At 44.4% G+C, this 23,073-nt stretch overlaps 1 protein-coding gene across 1 annotated transcript in view; it reads left to right on the top strand.

Annotated features, from left to right (window-relative positions):
- Nucleotides 1–506: 506 nt before the first annotated feature.
- Nucleotides 507–23,073, top strand: part of LOC116945286 (ATP-dependent 6-phosphofructokinase, platelet type-like) — an 80,296-nt gene continuing 57,729 nt past the window's right edge. The window contains exons 1-6 of the mRNA XM_032959689.2: nt 507–949; nt 10,562–10,635; nt 17,535–17,612; nt 19,093–19,282; nt 20,878–21,043; nt 22,310–22,354. Of these exons, the coding sequence (XP_032815580.1) occupies nt 862–949; nt 10,562–10,635; nt 17,535–17,612; nt 19,093–19,282; nt 20,878–21,043; nt 22,310–22,354 (641 nt within the window). The 5' untranslated portion in view covers nt 507–861. The remainder of the gene's footprint in view (nt 950–10,561; nt 10,636–17,534; nt 17,613–19,092; nt 19,283–20,877; nt 21,044–22,309; nt 22,355–23,073) is intronic.

Raw genomic sequence — 23,073 nt, 5'->3', positions numbered from 1 at the left:
ATTGTAGTACGGAGTTAGACTGATGGCCTTAATCTTAGTTGTCTTGTGGTTGTTGTTATTTTGACTTGCATCCCACTGGGATTTTTGCACACAGCGTTGGTGTACGGTGCTATTTCAGGAGTATTTAGATGTTTTTTCCTGGATTTTCTGTTTGCACAGTCACATAGTCACTTTAAGATGTTTTCTTGTTCATGTTTGTTGTTTGTTGCGGTTGCACCCGATTCAAGAGCCGAATGGCTCACATGGCTATACCAAAATAAATGAAACTATTAACTTCTTCGTCTTCTTCTTCCTCTTCTTCTTCATCATCTTCTTCTTAATCTTCTTCTTCAGTAAGGGTGATTTAAAACAGAAATTAACATGCATTCTGGAGGAAAAAAATAACACGTTGTGGGGGGCGGGGGGGGGGTCAATTAATCGTGGGTCACGAGACACCTGGTGGTTCCAGGCTTGCGTGCGCATCCCGTGACGTCAGCCAGCAGGGGGCAGCACGCCGAGTGTGACGTCACCGCCGCAGACAGCTGATGTGGCGGGTCTCGGTGCGTCCACCACTGCGGATCGGCGTCGTACCGCAAACCTCCTCTGTTTGGCGGCCGCGACCTTCTTCGCCGTTCGTCTCTCCCATCTTCTCATTAGGCCAGCAAGAGAGACAGAGAGAGAGAGCCAGAGAGAGAGCCGTCTGGTGCGCTATCACACAGTATTGTGTTTTCTTTGGGGGGGTGGTGGGTGGTGGTGGGTGGGTTTCATGTAGGCATTAGGTTCGGTCGAGGATCCCAAGTGCACACCTCTCACGGGCGTTCATTCAGAGCGTTGCAGTCGCCGCCGCCGTCGCCGCGTTCGTAGGAAGGACATTTCGAGGAGATGGCTCCCAGCGATAAGAAGTTCCTTGAGAGCCTCTCTGGGGCTGGACGGGCGATCGGGGTGCTGACAAGCGGAGGAGATGCCCAAGGTGAGATCTGTGGCGATGCGTGTTGCTGTTGATCGGTGGACGCTCTCACTTTTGACCCACGCGGTTTACGATGTTTTCGGGACCCAGAAGCGATGGTCTTCTTGGTTGGGTGCGGCGCGACTCGCACAGAGGTCCATGGTTGAAGAAGAGCGGGTGTTTTTTTTGTTGTCTCTTCCTGGAGGGTGTGCCGTTAGACTTAACCGAAGCATGCGTTTTGTAAAAAAGAGGGCGGATTGGAGCCCCCGGGGAGGTTCTGTGCTTTGAGCGGAGCGGTCAAATGGCTGAACGAGGGAGATCTGCGGTGCAGAGAGAGAGATGTTCAGAGTTGTAAATGTGATGTCCGTGCTTGGGTGAATGAGAAATGTGGTTTTTAATGACGCATGTGGTGCGATTTGCACGGTGGAAAAGACACGTACACATGCATACCCGGCAACCCCTTTATCAGTGCCTACCTTATTTTTGTGACCAATTCAGACCTTTTTGGTCATCCCGTGCACTCATAAATCCCAACGTACATCCGACAAAGTCTCATGATGTAAAAAATATGATTTGCCCGTATCGAAACAGATGTACGCCGTATGGACCTGAAAACTCAATTCCCTTGTACAAGAATACGGGGTAAACCCGTATGGGTCGACAGGTAGTATACACACGTACACCAGGGGCCCATATAGAATAACGATCCGTGTTTGAAATAAGTTCCGTGGTTGAAGTTGAGATTTCCCACGCTGGGAGCTTTTTCTGTAGTTGAAACGCACAGGCCCTCGGTCGCAACAGAAGTTCGTGGTTGGGGCGAAGAGGTTAGTATTTTTGAACAGGAGTATCAGTCGTCTGAGAATTGAGGTCTGCCGAACACAGAGTGGAGGTCAACGGATGTCGCAGAGAAACCCTCTGTTGCATATCCAGAGGGCCACATTGTAAAAGTTGCAGGTCTACCATTATGAGAGCAGAGAGATCAAAATTCGCAACAAGAGTTCCTGAAGCGTGTCGAGAATTGTGTTTTGTGTCATATCCCTGGCGTGGTTTATGGGTGGAGCAGCAGGAAGTTCTTTATGCGAGAGGTACAGTACGAGTGAAATAATCTGTAAGTCCACTGGAGCACGAAAATGCGAATCGATTAGTCATCTGGATTTTCATGTTTGCAGTTGTTTGAATGTTTACAGGTCAAACCTGTTCCTACGTGAGTGGGCATGATTCACGTGGCAAAATATCACGGTTTCTCGAGAATGCATCGTTAATGTATGGTACAATGTGGTGAAGTGCAGTAGCACCGTGATAATTCAGTAATTTAACACATCACCTTATATTACCGAATGTTAAGGTATATGCATAACGCAACTATTAAGACCAACAAAAATGTTGCATGCTTAATGCAACGCGCAGGCTTGTGTGCATACATCTTCCCATATGAATTTGCCTTATTAAACGATGTCCACAATGCATCCCCTCTGCATGCTTCCCGAATAAAAGTCCAGCGGCACGTGACGATGCGTCTGGTGCGCAATGGTGCCGGCTTCATGCCGCAGCATAACGTGTGCCCTCTTCTACGCCTGCCACTATTGTTATTACAGTGGCTGCCTCTATTGTTATTACAGTGGCTGCGATTGCAGCCGTTGCGTTTGCTCAGCTGGTTAATCCTTCTGGAAATCTTATGCAGCAGCAGCAGTGAAACGTTTTGGCTTAGCAGTGCAGCTGTATTTAACAAGGGTGTGGTGGCGGTTTCGTGGTTGTGAATGGGCACGTTTTCCAGCCACATGTATACCAAAGACAAAGAGGCCCTGTATAGCCTTAACAGAGTGTTGTGGCAAGTTCTGTTATCGAGCGTCTATGAAGGCCGGCACGACACACGACGGGGTGGGTGGCCAGCACCACGCACGGACCAGGAACTCATATGAGGCTAAGTCGACTTAGGGGAGGCTCAGGACCGGTACAGATAATCGTCACTGGTATTGGTCATGAGTGGGAATTGAATTCGTTGAACTCGGGTTCGCAGTGCAGCGCGCTAACCGCTACACTACCGCTCCGGCCCCACACACACATACCTCCAACACACAGGCTCTGGAGCACACAAGACACTATTGAACAAAGACAAACACACAAACTCTGGAACACATGCAGACATTTTCAGCCTTGCGAGGACTGTTTGGACAAGTCCTGTTAATGAGGACCAATTTAGCTTGGTTCTGACCACCCTATCCCACCATGTGGAGTGTCCACACTTGAGATAGACCACACGTTACGGGTACTGTACTCCGTTTTAACATTGTCTCAACCCAAGGGAATCATACTCTTTGGTTCTTTAGGTAAAGTCACGTGGGTAGAAATAAAATAAAAGGAGTCACGACGTTTCGATCGCAACACAAGCAATCTTCATCAGGTGGAACAGCCACAGCAAGGGAATCAGTCTCTCTGATACTGTTTGATCGCCTTTAGCACAATCGAAAGGTTGGGAATTCAAATCTTGGCCATGGTTGACTGAGCCCATCGTTCTCCGGTAGTAGATAAGTACCACTTTTATCCAATGGATATACGATCCCGTGCCATGGGTGCATGATTCGCAGATGCAGCACTTTGCACTAAACCCCCAGCAAGGATTGTTACACCTGCAAGCTGCTTTTCATACCGGAAATAGCAGCTGTATATACAACTATATATAAACACCTATCGTTGTCCTCGTATGCCCAGACCGATCTCAAAGAATCTTGGCATCCCCACCCCACTGTGCTTAGTTGTGAAACTGCACACACACGTGGCGTGGCGACATGGTATGGAGGAAACAATCTCAGAATTCATGAATCAGCAGAACGTGCACGGTAATCAAAATTTCGATTTAAAGCTTTCGTGACTGCAATGATTCATCTTCTTTGGTTCTTTCGGTAAAGAAGGTAATCAAAATCTTATCACAGTCGAATAGTCGCCGTAAAATATGCTTTTGGTGACGTCTTATTAAGTGGTTCGGCTATGGATTCTGTTCTTAGGTTATTTGGAATTTCGACTTGCGACGCGCTGTAGAGGTATTTGCTCACACTCGATGAGAGAGAATGAGTCCGAGGCGCGAGGAACTACAAACGAGCGGGCAAGGCAGCCGCGGTGAGCTGTATTCACATTCCACCCCAAACTCTGCGATCCTCCGTGTGTGTATGTTATCGGCCAATGAATGAGTGTTTACATGCGGAAGGAAAGCAGAGCTCCCGGAGAAAACCCACGTGTATGAAGAGGCAACACTCATACGGATTAGAACAGGTGAAGTCTTCATTTTCTGTACTGCATTCTCTTGGTAAGTCAGGGTATGGCACCTCGATTGTCCACGGGAAGGGAGTTTTCACAACAATTGTGATCGGCCTCAGCTCGCCTCCACAGTGCTGGATCACAGGCGTGCATAACCACCACAAAAGCATTTGCAACAGTTGCTTGCATTGGTTTAGATGTTCCCTCTTTGACCGTGCACTAAATAAACATTACATTCCTTTGTGTGCAGCAAAGATTTGCCGTCCGCAATATTCCATGGTACGCACAGAGGTGACATCTGCCAGTACACCAGACAGGGCTTTATAGAGTACATCCCCCTGGGCTTAAGGATGATTTTAAATAATTAAACTACTGTCCGTGCCATGGCCAATGTAGTCTATTAGTTTGCAGACCGTAAAGGTTAACACAGTGAATCACTTATTTTGAAGTTGAATAAATGAATGTGTCTCCTTAGAATCGTAGAATACCCTGAAATTTGTATTCCTAGATTTAATAATATAGCTTAGTGAATAGAATTATTGGATTGGAAACCATTTTCTAAAGCCGGATTGCTACAATGTAGGTTACCTCTGAATTTGTGCAATGTTGAAAGAGAGAGATTTAAATAATGTGACACTTGTTGGATTAAAACGCGCACGAACATAAATTAAACAGAACTGAGGTAACATCTTTCATGTGCAAGGCACAATTCACATGTTTTGCACTGCACATTCATTTAGCTCCATTTCTCCTATTGGAGTGCACTCACAGCGCTGCACTGTACATCAGTGTAAAGGCCCATTTGCATCATTCTGGGGCTGCACGAAAGCTTGCCAGCTGCTTATACATCAGAAGAGAAAGTGGGGAAAAAAGTGAAGAGGCCATACTGGGCGGTATGTGTCTGGGCAAATGTTAAGTGGCAGAGTGCACAACCTAGCCTTTAGCCCTATCCCATATCCTTAACAATAGCCCTATCCCATATCCTTAATAGCCCTATCCCTGCCCATAAATTTGACCCTAATGCCACCTCTCAAACTTAACTCGCCCCCATTTTCAGTCTTTGGTTCAGTTTTTACATTTGTTATTTATGGTTCCAAAGACAAAGATATCCCGTGTAGCCTTTAACATACTGTTGGGGCAAGTGCTTTAGCAGGCACCTATTAAAGGCCGACACATCACACAAGTGTGTACCTGGGTGCCTAAAACAGGCCCCTAGGCAGCTTATACATTGCCAAGCCCCAGTTCAATGAGTGTGAGAGTGTCACTAACTTTAAGAGGCCTTGAACCCATGATGGGAGTTGAGCTGCTGTCAGACCTTTAAGACATTGGTGCCTGATCGGATTATGGCAAGGTGACCTATGACCCAAGTACACCCTTGGCGCTGGCAGGAACTGTCCTGACCTATGTGGTACTGACACTTGAAAAACTGCGTTCATATCAATTTACAAGCAAATTAAATCTGCACATAATGGATACACAGTAATCTAAATAAAATGCAATTCAATTAGGTTATGTATTGCAAACCAGATAAGAGGCAACTGCAGACACTTGATATTCCATGAAAAATAAGACATTGCAGTGTATTTCCACTGATGTGGATGCTTTTATTTGGATAATTTGTATTTGTATTGTTATCAGTGTCAATCTTTGTCAATGAAACTTGGTCGGAATTGTAGCTATCATAGCATGAATAAATGTTCATATAGACGGTTTGAGATCTTCAAATAAAAGACGCTGTGCCGTAAATAAAGGGCACTGATATTACAAATGCAATTAATTTTACATTCAGTTGACTTTCACGTAAGTGGGAAATGCATTTTAAACCTGAAATTGAGTCCATAACTAATGGAAACCATTCTGAAATCATTGCAACCATTCACGTGCATACTTTAAACGTTACCAAGTTGTGAACATGATCAAACATGGACAACATTTCTTCTGTAGATTGCATGGAAACATTGTCCTGCCTCTTTCAAAAGCCAGGGGTCGGGAACCAAAAATTGACAGGAAGAGGCATTTTTCAGATTCGGTGAAAAGCTGAATGTTTCTAGAGCCGCAATGCATGCGAATACGAGTCACGAAACAGTCCTTAAGGAGCCGCGGGCTGCTGCCGACCCCTGCTTTTAAGCCTTTTGAACCAATACACAAAGTCTGCAGCAATTTCCCCCCCACTGTGCCACGGCAACCCTGCCTGCTGTGCACACACTGTTTGGAGGAATGGCGACGCATACAGTACAGCATTGTTGCTGTGTTGAGAGCGAGCTCGGTGACGTTGTATGCCCTTGTTCGACCACTGTATTTATCTGGTGCTGTCCTTCTGGTCTTGATTGAACTTGTACATTTTCTTCTGAGGTAACAAGGACAATGCTGCCAACCCCCCTGCCCACCCCCAAGTAGCTATTGTTTGTAGATATAGACGAAGTAAGGCAGTGTATCCTGGGCTGTCCAATGCGAGATTGCAATTTCACAATTATATTAAGCAACACAGGACCTGTTTTTGTAACTCCTAGAGGATGCTGGTACAGAACAATGGTCAGAACAATAATCTCTACCCTTACGATGCTTCTTCACTCTTTGGAGAGTGATCAGTGTTGTTTCCTTCAATCAGTAAATATTTATTGTACACATATGGCCCTATTTAGTTGGGCCCAGCTCAAAGTAAAAACGCCCATGATTGGAAATGGAATTTAGATTTCTTTTCACAGAATGTGCTACTGGTGCTAAACTTTTTATCTTACCAGGTAAGGCCCACTGAGCTACTCTTTTTCAGAAGCGACCTGGCCACAAATGACAGCTCAACGAAATGGCCAATCACGTGTAAATGTATATAATCCAAATACTAAACGCATGTTGATTCTAAATGTGGAAGGAAAACCCGGAGAACCCGAAGAAAATTGATGTAGGCTTTTGCTTAAGATATTTTAAGGGCCTAACTTAACACAGCCTCTTTAGTGTGCTGTTTTAAGCACACCATGGAGGTTCATCAAATGTACAGTAAAATAAAAAAATGGACATGGAGATGTACACTGCTGAACTGCTGAACTTAACGAAAAGAAATAAACATTGTGCTTAAAAATATATTTCTAAAATGTGTTACATTTCTTGTGGCGAGGTGACTTCTATAAACAAAAGAAAGGAGCAGCAATGGGCTCTCCTTTGTCTTCTGTGATAGCGAATTTGTACGTGGAAGATTATGAAAGAAAAGCAATAGCTTCAAGCACACTAAAACCTTCTGCTTGGTTTAGATATGTGGATGACCCATTGGCGGTCTGGCCACACGGCAAAGATACACTGAACGCATTTCTAAATCATCTCAACTCGCAAAACCCATCCATCCAGTTCACCATGGAAGTGGAAGCCGACAGAACTCTACCATTTCTGGATATTCTGCTCGGACGGAGTCGAAATGGTAAAATAACACAAAGTGTTTACCGAAAGAAAACGCATACTGACGCCTATCTGAATGCAGTCACACCATCACCCTGCATAGAAATCTGCTCTTATCAAGACCCTCATTCATCGAGCTAAGAAAGTGTCAGATGGTGACAGTCTGAGAAGTGAAATTCAACATGTTAAAGAAGCGCTGCAAATGAACAGTTACAATGATACACAATTCAACAGGACATTGAATACCAAAACCAAATCCAATATCAACAGCATTGAAACTGCCCAAGTAATTAAAACGATCAAAATACCGTACATTGCGGGAGTAACTGATAAACTAGCCAGATATTTGGAAAAACAAAACATCCGAGTCAGATTTGGCACGGTACATAAAATACAGAAATTAATATCTGGTACAAAATATGTATTACTGAAGCTATCAACAGAAGGTGTGTACTGCACGTGTGGCAATGTTATGTTGGGCAAACGGGACGAATGATCAGCACGAGACTAAAATAACATCAGAGAAATATTAAATTCTTCCAAATACAACTGTCATCAGTAGCAGAACACGCGTGCCAACAAGGACACTCAATTGATTTTGATAATGTTGAAGTTTTGTGCAAAACTAGCTACGACTGGCCAAGACTAATTAGAGAATCTATCGAAATCGAAATAAATCAAAATAACTTTAACCGTTAGGATAGCTACTGCCTTAGTGCTGCATGGAAGCGAATAATCAAATAATACATTATTTAAATGCATGCCTACAAAGGGCAGCGTACTTCATTAGGGATTACCGTTGGTAGGCCTATTTTAATAAACACAATATACAGGAAGTACAAGTTCAAAGGGCTCGCATAATGCATCATGTACTTTGCCTCAGTAATCACCCCCCCCCCCCCCACATTGTGCAAGAGCGCAGAAGCGTGGTCACCACATCTACGCCTCTATATAAGGAACGAAACAGTAAGATTTATCCACAAATCTGGCTTTCGTCTGATGAAGCTAGTTGTGATTACTGACGAAACGTCGTACTCCGATTTTAAATGTTGTGGCTTGGCTCTCCAACACACCGGTGTGCTGTACGAGTGACGAATTGGCATGTTCTGTTTACCTGACAACCCTTACTAGTTGGCTATATCGGGTAGTGGCGGTTTTTAACGACACATTTATATATTTCATCCAGCAGTGGACGGATCATGGCTTATTATGATTCCCAAAGTTTTTCAGTCTATATAGACCTGGGGTAGAAGTGAAATGTGTTTGAAACATTTTGTAAAAGGCATGGTTTTCCATGGACACATTTGTTACGTAGACTGGCTTCAAAAGCCTTAGGCAGAACAGTTGAGTGCGAGCAAAAGTGGTGCCAAGCTCTGGAGAGGGACAATGAATGGACTGAATCATTCTCTGTTTTTGAACCTCTTGGCTGCACCAGTGGCACGAAACATTTCCTACGAATAATATCCTTCATTCAATTATACCAGGAAAACCTCATTGTCCTTTAAGACTGATTTCCTGAAGAAGGTCCTGCATTTGGATATTTGGCCAATGGCTGGTTTATTAACTGTTTTTGGCATGTTTGGAGAAATCTCACACACGCATGGAATTAGATTCAAAAGTACGTGATGGTAGCACAGTGTCCTACTTGCTGTATTGTATTTTTATGACCACCCTACATCCATGTGGGTCCAATGTCCCAATGCACATGGATCCATACTCTTTGGTTCTATTCGGTAAAGTCACGTAGGTAAAAAATAAAACAAAATTCACGACGTTTCGGCCACAACACAAGTGGCCTTCATCAGGTGAAGGGACCAGACTGTCTAGCGCTGCCCTCTAGACAGTCTGGTCCCTTCACCTGATGAAGGCCACTTGTGTTGTGGCCGAAACGTCGTGAATTTTTTGAGTACGTAAAATGTTTGTTTTTGCAAGACATTTCTATTTGTGCGGAAAAGCGGTAACTTATTATGCGCACGCATTGAATGACCTATAGTCATTTTCTGGGACCCCTTGGGGTTTACACTTGCACCCAGTCCCAGCCCAGCCTCTCCCAACCCAGTCGGCTGTCTGCTGACATCGTGTGCGAATGTGCATTCGCGCATGCTTGCGCACCATTCATTATTTATTTGATTAGAAAATTGAAACCGACGGCCGACTTGACTTACGAGTTGGTGGTTCTTAGAGTTTTAGACGTGACCGCGCGTGTACTCACTGTGTAAGGGTGTGTGCAGGGTGTGGTGGTGCACTCTTTAACATGGGGCACTTGACCAAAATCACAGTCAGAGCAGCATTGTTCGCTGAAAGTAGGATTGCTTTCGTGCTGCGTTGTTCAATAACGGTACAGTAATGCTGCAGCAATGATATTTTTTACAAAAAAGAAAAAAAATGCACGTTGACATTTACTCCCATTTAGTCCAAATAACCAAGCAATAAGAACAGGTATAACTGCATACATGGTGTTGTTGAAACAAATGGAGTAATGAACAGTTAATTTTAATTTACAATATTAAGTTTCCATTGCATCTGAGATCCAGAAATCCTTTCAATATAATATCTGAGAGAAAGAACATCTCTCGGGCCTAAAAGACTTTTCCAGCAACTGGAAACAGATGCTCAAAAAGGAGCATACGAAGCTGGTGTTGCAAGATTTGCAAGATACCCAGTAGCAAGATGGGCATACTGGGAAAGTGCCACTTTGGGGTTGTTTGAAGAAGGCCAGTGCATCTGCATTCTCAGATATCCTTGGCAGAATACAGTGGCTCTCGACTTGAGACATGTTGGCTGTGAGAATCCGAAGCCTGTGGAAAAAAGTGGTTTTCCTTTAGGTCGACTCGGCCTAAAGTGAATACCTGGTACGGTGTTTAAGCGTCGGCAATCGGGAGCTCAAAGGCTTTTGGGTGTTTGACGACTGGACGTAACAGGTCCTCTATAACTGTATTGGCTTTACAGTCCAAACGGTGAATTGAGGAATCTGTGTGTGTGTTTAACGCTGTGCAGGGATGAATGCTGCAGTGAGGGCGGTGGTGCGGATGGGCATCTACGTTGGAGCAAAGGTCTACTTCATCTACGAGGTACTGTGAAAATCTTGGCCTCTGACAAGTATGGGTTCTCGGGTGGCCACGTCTCCATTATCAGTTGTGTTTGTTGTGTGTGCAAATGAGCACAATGAACCCTTCCACCGAGGCATGTGGATCCAATACTCACATAGTAGCAATTGTTATTATTTGAGGGTTATTGTCCACATGATAATAAAATCGAATTCCCACTACTGGCAAAGAGCCCTGAAAGTCAAGCTTCTCCCGGTACAAATGAGCAAATCAGTACTGCTCGTCCATGTTGGTTACCTGACCTGCTCGTGATATTCCATATTCCTGTGATGCAGTCATACCATGGAGTGCCATTAACTTATTACAACATGCTACTGACTCTATTAACTCCGTGACGGTAAAACATTTATTTGGACCCTGACCAGGTTTTGAACTTGGCACGTCCGTGAGTCGTGTGTTCTGGCCACTGTTCCATCCGGTTGGATAAGCTATCGCTCTGGCAGCGATAAGTAGTATTTTCTTTTTGGTTCTTTCCTGGACTTTATTAAAGTTCTACTTGTTCTATTATGAAGTTTACCTTTGATTCTTTCACTTGTCACTTGGTATTTGTGTACATTTCTACACATGAATTGTCAACCGTTATAATGAAGGTCATTCTGAATTCGTACATGTATGCTACTGATATGAAATTCCAGCTATTGTGTATTTCTACTGATAAACTTGTAGAGGATGCAAGCGGTGCGTTATGCTCGTGTTTTCAAAGTGCAATACTCTATGGTAAATGTTAAAGGCATTGTGTAGACAAAGGCAACACGAAATGGAAACATGAGCAGTTCAGAGACAAAGCTGCGTGCTGGAGAGCCACCGTGTACCCATTCATTCTGATTACACGAGTCGACCATAGTGCACTGTGTTAACCATGTGTAAGGACATTTTAGATGCGCTAATTAACACCGGGAAATGTAATCAGTTATTCGCAACCAGTGTAAAAAATACAATTGACATGCAATTGTACACTTGCTGTATGGTATATATTTATCTGCTGTATGGAATTCGGTGAACCCACAGGAGTGGATGACTTGGTCGTTGCACATTGCTCTGCCAAGGCTTGCGCTCTCTCTCTCTCTTGTTTTCACATTTTGCGAAAAATGTTTTAACTCTTCAAGCCGATTAGAATATCTCTTCAGCCTTCCACATCCACAAGCCTGAGCCTTGCACCTCTACTCCGTGATGATGGACTCGGATTAAACCTTGCGGTAATACTTTGAAATAAGTATTAAAACGTAAATATGGTACATGGGCAGTGATTATATTGTGTATTATTAATTGTCAACTGAATATGTGGGGTATTTTGTGGAAAGGTTACGTAAATGTAGAGTCATGTGTTAGAGTGACGAGTGGTTTGCCATTGCTCATCACTGGATGGCACTCGTTCGTTCTCTTGTTTAACGATGGCTACACACGCGTTAGTCCTTCAATATTTTAAATTGTAATCGAGCGTTCAGTTATGAACTAAAACATCACAGTCTATAATATCCTAAAAAATAAATATTTAGTGAAGTAATTCGTAATTGGGCTGAGACAATTAACTCCACATTTGAGAATCTGATTTAAATTTAGCTGGCTCCCAGATTTGAGCCAGTGGTCTCTGATACCTACTCCGTCTATCCTGCGCAGTCCTTGTGAGTACTGTGATTCACCCAATAGACCAGGTGTTGAAAAATAAATATTGTTTTGACCAATCCCTTTGGTAACCAGCATTTAATCACCTCTGGGTGATTTATCTGTGAGATCCGCTTCCTTGAATTTATTATCGGGAGTTTTAAGCTCCCAAGAACTGTGTGAAACTCTCTGAGGATTGACAAAACACCAGTGGTCGGTTGCATAATTATATCTGAAGTGATATTTTCCCCTAATTTGCAATGTAAATTGGTGTGCCCTTTAATGGAGCAATTTCACTTCAGGAAGTGTTATGCAACTGGACACAGGGCCTTAAAAGTACCACAATAGACATAAAACATCTACAGTGTTGCTGTTCAACTTGGAGCACGCTCTGGCTCTACCAAGAAGATGTGCACATTTACACGTAGACTGGCTGCTTTCGCCTTCATTTGTGATACAAATCAATGATCCTTATCCATTGAATTGGTTTGGAGAGCAAGCTGCGCTTAAAAGTGTAAACGGACTGTCTTTGAGTGGCATTATAAATAGCACTGGTGGGTTTGCTTCTAGTCTTACCTTTTGAAAGTCATTAGTAGTGCACTGCCAAACAGTTGGCATGATCTCATAATGAATCGGTCAAGTTATATTTTGCTGTGGTATGGCGGAAGTGGGTTTTCTTGTGGTTGAAGGCAAGTAGACTTGTAACGACGGTCGTGTTAGATAATGATCGAGTTTGAAAGGAAGCAAGAATTGTTATTTTATGGAGTGGAATTTTACTGCATTAGTGAAGTCAAATAGTCTGCTCAGATAAGCACTGCGGTGATTTGTTAAACATTTCACATTCCCATGGAATGGATCAGTCTATTCAAAATTACAACTGTTGCATGTATGTTGAACTTCGTTCACACCATATGTAGCCAACCGTGATAATCAGAGGTGCAAAACGAGGTGTTGTTCAATCCCTACAAAGTGGTATTCATTTTAGCAATCTGGAAGGGAATTAATGATAGGCTGAGTCAGTGCAAGGCCTGGATTTGAACTGGCTATGTCATGATTGCGAATCATGTGCTCTGAACACAGCACAACCGTTCCAGATTTAGATTGGAAATACGTCTTTAATTAAATTCTCTCACAACCAATGTCAACTGAAAGTTACATTGCATTGCACTTTCGACTTTACATCAAAATCGATGGTGCACCCAACATTGGATATTGCATGGCTGATTTACAATTATTGGAAATTCAGGGACTCAGAAAGAACAGCAATATAAGCGGATGTGCCTGCTCAGGAACTGTAGACACTACTTGCTAAACAAATCCTCTTTCCTGTTACAGTGGAACAACCCCCCCCCCCATGAATCCGACCACGTGGTGCCGTGGTAAGAGCGTTTGACTCACAATCAGAGTGATAATAATTCTAGTTCTCGTTAGGAGTCTTCTAAAGCTGTACCCCCCCCTCCCCCAGAGTTAACCTTTTACGTTCCACGTGATGAGAAGTTGATAGCGGTTGCATTATGAAGGAATGAGCCCCCTGCCATGGGAATATGGGTGTTCTACTGCAACTCAAATATACCAATTTCACCCCATTTTTGTTTCTGAAGGGAAACACTTTGAATGTTGCTTCAGTGAGATTTATAAACAATAAATAGATTGGTTCTTTCGGTAAAGTCACGTAGGTAAAAATACAAATAAAATTAATCTTTATTTTTACCTACGTGACTTTTACCGAAAGAACCAAAGAGTATGGACCATTGCAGTCACGAAAACTTCAAATCTAGAATAAATAGATTCAATAAAGAGCTGACCTTCACTTACGGACGAACACAGTTCAATCTTTCAGATGATAAGCCCTGCAGAAATGTAATTGGCTGTTCACAGTGTGGGAAATAGGAATAGGTTTCACCCTCACAAAGGCTCATCGGTGAGTCGTACCGAGCTGCAGACTACCAAGGAGAACGCGGCGTTTTATGTAAGCGAGAGTGTCGCAAATGTATTATGGGACCTCTAAAAGTTGTAACGGTATGCGACTCGCTCATTATAATGTGTGATGGCCACAGGGTTATATGTATTGGAGTTGCTGACGTTTTTGTGTGTAACATTTGTGAAAATTATGCTGTGTCTCTGCCTTTCCTCGTAAGCTGCTCTTCTGCATTGTATGAATGTGCCCGACTTGTTGTAGTGTTTACTTTATTTTCTTATCGTGTTCCAAACTTGACTCAAAGCTTTTCGTGACTGCAGGAATTCCTATTCTTTGGGTCTTTCGGTAAAGCCACATATCTACATATCTACATGGCTTTTACCGAGAGAGCCAAAGAATGCGTTCCAAATTTTCAAGTTGCTTACGCTATCCTGCCATGAAGTTCATAACATGCTATTGGGCTTTCGAGGTCAGATGCTTGAACATATTTCCTACTTTCATGTGAAAATCTACTTTGACTTGAAAAAGTCTACACTTGAGCCAATTCTGTCCTTTTGATGAGGATATTCTGTTTGCAGCTGAGCTCGAATGCGTTCCTTTGTTGACTCCAGTAAGGTCAGGTTGCATTCAAGCTTTCTGACTTCGTAATCAGTTAAGACCAAGTGGAGTGAATGGAATGTATTTAATTTGCCTGAGCGTTCGCCTTCATGAACAATGCAGGGGATTTTGTGAAAACTTGGCTTCGTTTTTTTTTCTGAGCCGTAACTTGGCATTTGCGAGCAAAATGTCATGGAAACTGGATTGTCAGGTAATTAAAGGCATTTCTGCACTCTGTTTCGTTGAGCATAGTTCCTGGCAGTGGCATTTCCTGGCAGTACAGTAGCAGGATTCAAATTATAATATAACAGCTTCTGTGTCGATATGCTAATTTATTTACGTGAGAATATATTCATGGTTGACGTCATGCCGCATTCTTCCCGACGAATTGGGCGCTGCACGTTGGTTTAACAAAACGGATTTATTAGTATGCACCTCACATCCTTACCACTGTGCCTGCTCAGAATGATGCAATCCCATTTTTGTGATGATCACTGTCCTGGCCTAACCTCTGTTGTATTTTTGTCATAGACAGATATATTATTATATTCAGAAATGACCTTGAATATGGGGGGCGGGGGGGGCGTTTCGTGACTAGCAAATGGACACCTCCCAAAGGTTACACACAAACCTATGTTTTTATGTAACCTAGGGAACTGTTGGTTTCTTTGTGTAACATTGTAGTGCTACGCTTGGATCTCACCATGAATGTGCGGTTTGTACAATATGGTTTTTAATTTGTACTGTCGCTTGTGACCTTTCTAGGAATAGGTCAAGCTTCATTAATGCGGCCAAGGATCCCAATTAGCCTGTATTTTTAGAGATTTGTATAGTGGCTCTAAATTGGTTACTATAAGCACGAGTCCTTATAGCTTAGATTTATATTCGGATTGTTCATGTCATTAGATTGTTTTAATGTTATTGACAATTGCATCCAAAAAACGTATACAAATCAATCATGTTGGCTGCGCGTATGGAAATGTATAATATTCTTGGTTCTTTCGGTAAAGTCACGTAGAAGGGAAACAATAAAATTATACAAATATAAAACAATAAAATTATTGTTTTATATTTGGAATGTCATCAAGAACCAAGAATATGAATCCCTGCAGTCACAAAAGCTTTAAATAAAAAAGAAATGTATAATAATTAATGAAGTTGCAAAGCTACATGCAGAATGACTATGAACAAAGCAAAAGGTCCCTAAAACATATTCGTTAATTAATCGGAAATATGTCAGAGTGACACATTTGGAAGAGACAGCAGTGTTTTAATCAGTTAAAATTTTTTGCTTATTACGACGTATGGATCGAAAAGGAAAAATGTGCAAAAAAGCAGGGAGAGATGCATGCCTGGAATTACATTGACCGAGAGAAAGAAGAGCACATGGATGAAAGTACGCGCACATGTTAAAGACACATATTGTACTGGCATTGACAGGACTCGTTCCAAGAAGTGATGATGGCCATTGATTGAGAACAGTTATGGGCACGGCGGTCAGGAGAAGTACTGCGTCCAAGATAGGTCTCCCGCGGAGAGGTGGAGCCCTTTCACGTTCAGGAGCACAAAGCACCTGTCTGGGTCTTTTTGGAATGTCATCAAACACTCCACACGCTGAACTCTCCATGCACACTGGGGCAGTTGTGGAGAGAGTGGAGGAGTGCCTTTACCTTGGCAGTGTGCTCATGACCAGTTCCTGTTGGACAGCAGAGATATCGCTTTGAATCAGTCGATCAGCATTATCTTTTCATTGTCTGTGTAATACTGTGTGGAAGCTCCTAGCCTCGTGCTCCGCATACATTTTTGGGTCTCTACTAAAATTATGCCCTCTCTTTTTTATACTTCAAAAACATGGACCCCTTTAAAATAATACTTGTGCCAACTTAAACATTAATTTAATCTTGGGATTCATCGGGCTACATTGTGTTATGAGTTCACACATCTTTGATATATCAGTGAATTCCTCCGGCAGGCGAGGTTGTGTTGGCCAGCGTCCCGAGCCAAGCGGTTTCTGATAGAGGGGGCTAAACAGGCATGGTACAGGCTGGAAGGGAGATGGGCTGATGTATATCGGAGGATTTGAAACTGATTGAACTTCCTAATGACTGGTACGAAGCAGTGTCAGCTTCTGTAGAGGGGTCCTGAGAACGATGCTATTGGACAGTTGGAGGCAGTCGCCCTCCAACAACAATGGAGGGCAGAGGAGCAACATTCACAAAAATGAGCAGAGTACCGGGTGACTAAATTACTTAAAGCTAGCATATTGGGGAGCATAGGCGTTGCATTTGCCAGTCATTAACCCATGATACCCGGGTCTGTCCTGTGACATGCCACTGAGCCTTCAACACTTCACACGGCCTTAAAAGTGCACCTCGCCTGGCACAAGCGCTGTTGCGACGTCACCCTCACTTTGTGATGAATGGCGGCTGCTCCTGTATGTGGACGAACGTTGGTATAGTAATTTGTGTACGCGTTATGATCCTGATCATCGTTATTTGATTACCGGCCATGCAGTACATATTTGTTGACAGGTGATAACTAAACCTGTAATGGGTCTCCTTTAAGTTGACTTGGTCTTAAATGTGTGAACGTCGGCATGAAGAAGTCCCGAACGTGGGTTTAGCCACATGGCTCGCTTGAATGTCGTACTAGCCTTACTACTTGTTCCCTAGCAGCACTTGCTCCAAAAGTCCATAAAGTTAATGGGGGACCTTTGTCTGTCTGTCTGTGTATTTGTGATCGGCAGGGCTACCAGGGTATGGTGGATGGAGGGGAGCATATCCAGGAGGCTTCGTGGGACCGTGTCTCCAGCATCCTGCAACTGGTACCAATACATGCTCGCACGCGGTATCCACACCATGGCCCCCACAGACTTCGTCTAGAAATACTTGCACAAGTGCCTGAGCCATGAGCAATATGCCAATGCTTATTGCGCAGGGACATTGGTATGAAAATTAATGAGTAGTGGCTGACCTGTGATTAAAGTTAGATTGTATGGGAATGTCGCTACCATTCCATGAACGTGCACATGCCTCTAATATTCAGATTCCCATCGTGACACCTGTTACCACATCCGGACACGACAAATGTAACTCTCATCTACAGTCTCCCACAATACCTTAACTCCAGATCGCCTGACTATACTGATCTCAATCCAATCCTGGATACATTTGTGGTTCGTTTGTTGTCCTTCCCCTGCACCTCATATGGTGCGAAAGAAGTTCAACATGCATATATACATCATCTTCACGATCATCTGTGGACTCGCTCCTGCCTACCTCTCCCCCCTCATCTCACTTTATTCTCCTCCACACGGTCATACCTTTCCCCCACTCAAGCCACTTTACCCCCCCCCCCCCGCATGCACGCTCTCTGCTTGACAAAACAACGTTTTGTGTTGAAGTCCCCCCAGTCAGCATTTGGCTTGTTGTGGAAGATTGCTCATTCTCCTCCTCTGTTATCCATACAGTCTGTAAATCCCTTTACCTGGCCTCCCTTTCCCCAGTACAGATGCCCATGTTTGTGTGTATATATGCACATGTTTCTGTGAATATATGCGTGTATGTATGTAGGTGCTCGCTAACAGCACTTGTCCCAACAGTCTGCTGAGGCTATACGGGGATATTTGTCTTTGTGAGGAGCAGTGGTGTAGCGGTTAGCACGCTGCACTATGAACCCAGCTGCCAGAGTTTGATTCCCGCTCATAGCCAACACTGTGACAAATATCTGAACCGGTCCTGGGCCTCTCCTAGGCCGATTTGGCCTCAAATGAGTTCCTTGTTGCAATGGTGTGTAAATATCGCCACTCGGGAGACAAAGGTGGTCGGGCGTGGTGCTGCCCACCCACCCCCTCGTTTGTCATGCCAGCCTTCAAAGGTGCTCGCTAACAGCATCTGCCCCAACAATCTGCACAGGCTATATTGGGATCTTTGGCTTTGCGGGCGGGGAGTGGTGGCGCAGTTGTTCGCACGTTGCGCAATCAATCCCGTAAACCGAGTTTGGTTTCTGTTCACAACTAATAACAGTGGCGATATATCTGAACCAGTCCAGGGCCTCCCCGAGGTCGACTCAACCTTAAATGAGTACCCTGTGCGGCGTGTAAGCATGAGCATTGGGGAGACAAAGGTGACCGGGCGTGGTGATGGCAAACCACCCCCTCATGCGCCATGCCGGCCTTCATAGGTGGTCGCTAACATCACTTGCCCCCACAGTCTTGTTAAGGCTCTATGGGGGGGGGGGGGGGGGGAACGTTGTCTTTGTTTTGCGTACGTATGGGCGCGCGCGCATGTGTGTGCGGACTGCAGGGTGGCACGGTGATCGGCAGCGCTCGCTGCAAGGACTTCCGCGAGCGCGAGGGGCGGCTGAAGGCGGCATTGAACCTGGTGCAGCGCGGCATCTCAAACCTCTGTGTGATCGGCGGTGATGGCAGCCTCACGGGGGCCAACCTCTTCCGCGAGGAGTGGAGCGGTCTGCTCGAGGAGCTGGTCAACAACGGTGGGAGAGCGCGAGCAAGCGTGTTGTGCGCGTGCGTGCGTGTGCGGAAGTTTGCATCAGTGAGTGTATGCTAAGGTCGGCGTTGCTCTCTTAGGGGAAGTATGGCCAGAACTAGCCTTGCTTTTGGCTAGCTTTCTCTGCCTGGTATGACTATCTGTAGCGTGCTATAGCACGTCTCAAAAATACCACGGATCTAAGCACGTACCTGGCTGATACTCATTTTATGAACGAGATACTGTAGGGGAGTCCTAATGTATGTTAAGATGAAACGGCCCACTTATAATCTTTATGGCTGGGTATTGCATGCAGGTGCTTGCTAACAGCACTTTCCTGTATTACAAATCTTTGTATGTATACTCATGTGTGTGTATACAGTATATGTGTAATGGGTTCAATCAGGGCGCACACCAGAAATTGGGAGGCAACACGTTTATTAACTAACATCACATTACTCTTAACGGGATAACGACATAAGGTGGTAACCCACCGTTCCTACACTTAGCTATGTACACTTGGAGTAGATGGCTATTTACATTCTGGACGGGGCAACTACTAAATCGGACCAGGTCAGCCAACACGCTGCCTGGTCCACGTGTGCGACGCCCGGAGACCGAAGACCATGACGACGAAGGTTTCATCTCAGCCAGGACGAGCCCCAGTCCCCCCCGGGGCTCGGCCTTTATCCTTACGGTGTGGCCAGGCCCGCCCTTGGCCACGCCTCTCTTCCAGATCCTTCGTGAGGGTTCAGGGCCCACCTCATGTGTTCCTCTCATCCTCAACCCTGGACCTCGTTCGCACCTCATCCCGTCACGTGCCCCTTCCTGTTTACCCAGCCTCTCCCCTGGTATGCCCATCTGGTGCCAGGGAGAGGCTCTGCCCATACAGTACCACCCACATGGTACTGTCGCTACACAACGGTACCCACATAAATGACACTACATGTATGTAAGGTGTGGTGGTTTATTGTTTAGCAAATTGCCTAAACATTTGGTTAACTTCCTGGTCATGGATAACATCAGTGGCATCATTGGTACGTTGTGTCTCAGGCTGTTCTGTGTCTCCCCCCAGTGGACTGTCTTAAATGTGTGCCTGGTGTGGTGGGAAATATTCACACTGGAAAGGCCAAGGTAGCTGGGTGTTGGTTCTGGTCACACCACGCCTCTGTATCGAACGTTGGCTTTAATAAGTGTTTTCTAATAACACTTGCATTTTATGTTCAAATAAACTAAATGCCAGATCTTGTATTTTTTAGTAATTTGGTAATATATTGAGCACATTTTTAATTAAAACAACAGACTATCAAGTAGAGCTCAGACTATAATATAGGTCCTTGTTTAATACCGCTTGAAGATTGTTCTCATCCCTGCCAAAAGAGTCTTGACATTTCTATGGCTAGCTGTGGGCTGCCAATGGGGATGCGCACTGTTCCTCACTCATTTGATCATGGAAACACCTTGATGTTTGTCTTAGTTTAGCAACAATCTGCCCAGCCGCAGACTGCGAAGTCTGGGCAATAGAACTGAATCGCAGTGGGGGTCCCGTAAGTTGTGGCAGAAAGGAGGTCATATTGCTTCTGCTGCTTTCCCCACGGGCAGACCAGATAACGGGGGAGATGGCACAGAAGTTCACGCACCTCAACATCGTGGGAATGGTCGGCTCCATCGACAATGACTTCTGCGGCACCGACATGACGATCGGCACGGACTCGGCACTGCACCGCATCATCGAGGTGGTGGACGCTATCACAACCACAGCGCAGAGGTAACGTACGCATGGACGCGCGCTAGTTTACGGAGATTGGGGTGCAGCATCCAACGCAATCCGGTTCTAATGCATCGCTCACACACTCACGGATGAATAAATTCAGACCTAAGCACAGCTCACAACCCATCACACGAGTTCGTCACCATGTTGATGCCAACCCTTAGCACAGCACTCAGTGCAAATGAAGATTGAGTTCATCACATGTGTGCACTAAAATGCATATTCATGTAGGCTGGATACAGTACAATGCAGTTTGAGATCTGTGTGGGCAGACAATCAAATTGTTGTTTGGGTTGTTTTAGTTTTACCAAAATAAGACCAATCTGTGGTAAAGTGTCAGTTAAAATTTGCTGCTTCAGAAATCGATGCTAAATCATATGAAAATCCATCTATGTCATTCAAAGAATGAGCACAGCCGTCATGGGTTTAAAACTTAATAGGCATGATGCTGAATTTACTTTGGCTTAGTATGGCTGGGTTCCACCATGCGTTGCACATCCGTGGCGTCGTCGTGTTCCAAGCCTCCATCTCATTGAAATTTATGGAAGTCACACAATAGTGGTGTTCGTGGCCTGTCTTGTTGCTCTGGAGACTCTGAGATCGATGATCGATTTTCGGCCGCCGCGTTCACGGCATTTCGTCGTGATTTCCCGCTCAACAGAGGGCTTTGTGAAGGCCGCCATCTTCCACTCCACACATTAGTTATGCCACTAGAGGGCGCCATAACATAATTGATCACGGATTTCAGTTTTTTCTCATTAAAGGGAATCCCTTCATGTTTGAAGCTCGGATATCATCAATCTAAAATCAAGAGCAGTTTTCTTGGTTGCGTCTTCCTTTGAGCATCTGAATCCAATTGTGTCTTCAGATGCAGTGGAGGAGATGGTCGAGAGGCTCCGTTCAACAAGTCTTATGCCTTCTCTCGGATATCAGAAAATCTTATGGCAGTGCTCATCTCCTACGGCCAACCGTTTGTAACCAATGGTTGAAACTGTATATTCCTATAGAAGTAGCGATGTTATCTATTGGACAACCACTGTTTGAAATCCTACAAAGTGGTACCTTTTTAATGGACGCTGGAGAGATGAAGAAATAGAGTTGACTTCTGACCAGGACTTAAACTGGAGTCAGGCGCTGCTGTAGCTTGGCCCAAAAAACGTGTTTTTACTTTATACTAATAACGATTCACAATGGGTGTGCACTGCATATTGGGAAAAAAAGTTTATTTCCATGTGACTAACAAATGTTTTTATTTGTTTACAGCCACCAGCGCTCCTTTGTCCTGGAGGTGATGGGCAGACACTGCGGGTAGGTATGAGTGCCTGCATGCATGCAAGATACATGTGCATGTGCTTATTATGTGCATAAACCATCACGCAAATTTTGGTTATCCTCGCAGCAGCTTTTGGTGAACCATCGAACAAAGACAATCACTACATCGTGCGCTTTCAGGTATGCTTCTGCGGCCGTCTAGAATGCTCTTCCGATATTAAGAAGCCACTGGAGCTATGCAATTTTGAATCTAGATTGAAAACTTATTTCTTTAGAACTGCTTTTTGTGTTTAGTTTGTTGTCCTTCACCCGCACCTCCGATTAATGAGCTGAACTGATTAGCACGGTTCTTAATGTACGGTGCCAAAGAAGTTCAACATACATACTTACATTATAGTCTTTTAATCACCGAGTCTTGCAGGATTATTTTCCAAGAGGATTCCTCTTTGGAAGTTTGGCCAATTTAGTTTTTTGGTATGTTTAATCGTACGTGTACAATGTAAGCACATGTGTGCGTGCATGTGTGGAGCAGTAGTTAGTGCACTGTGCTACAATCCAATCATCTGGGTTCATTTCCAGGCAGTAGATAAGAAATGTGGAAAGCACCATGTGGGCCTTTCCTAGGTTCAGTCAAACACAAATGATTTTATCTGGTGCGGTGTTTGAACATAAAAAATTAGGAGTTCAAGGCTGCTGAGCATGATGCTGGCCACACTATTATCTGGTGTATCGTGCCAGCCTTCATTGGTGCTCAC

Source organism: Petromyzon marinus, chromosome 2 (assembly GCF_048934315.1).
Source record: "Petromyzon marinus isolate PM22_M1 ecotype Great Lakes invasive population chromosome 2, UKy_Petmar_22M1.pri1.0, whole genome shotgun sequence".
Classification (NCBI taxonomy): domain Eukaryota; kingdom Metazoa; phylum Chordata; class Hyperoartia; order Petromyzontiformes; family Petromyzontidae; genus Petromyzon; species Petromyzon marinus.
This window is presented reverse-complemented; position numbering and strand designations above follow the sequence as displayed.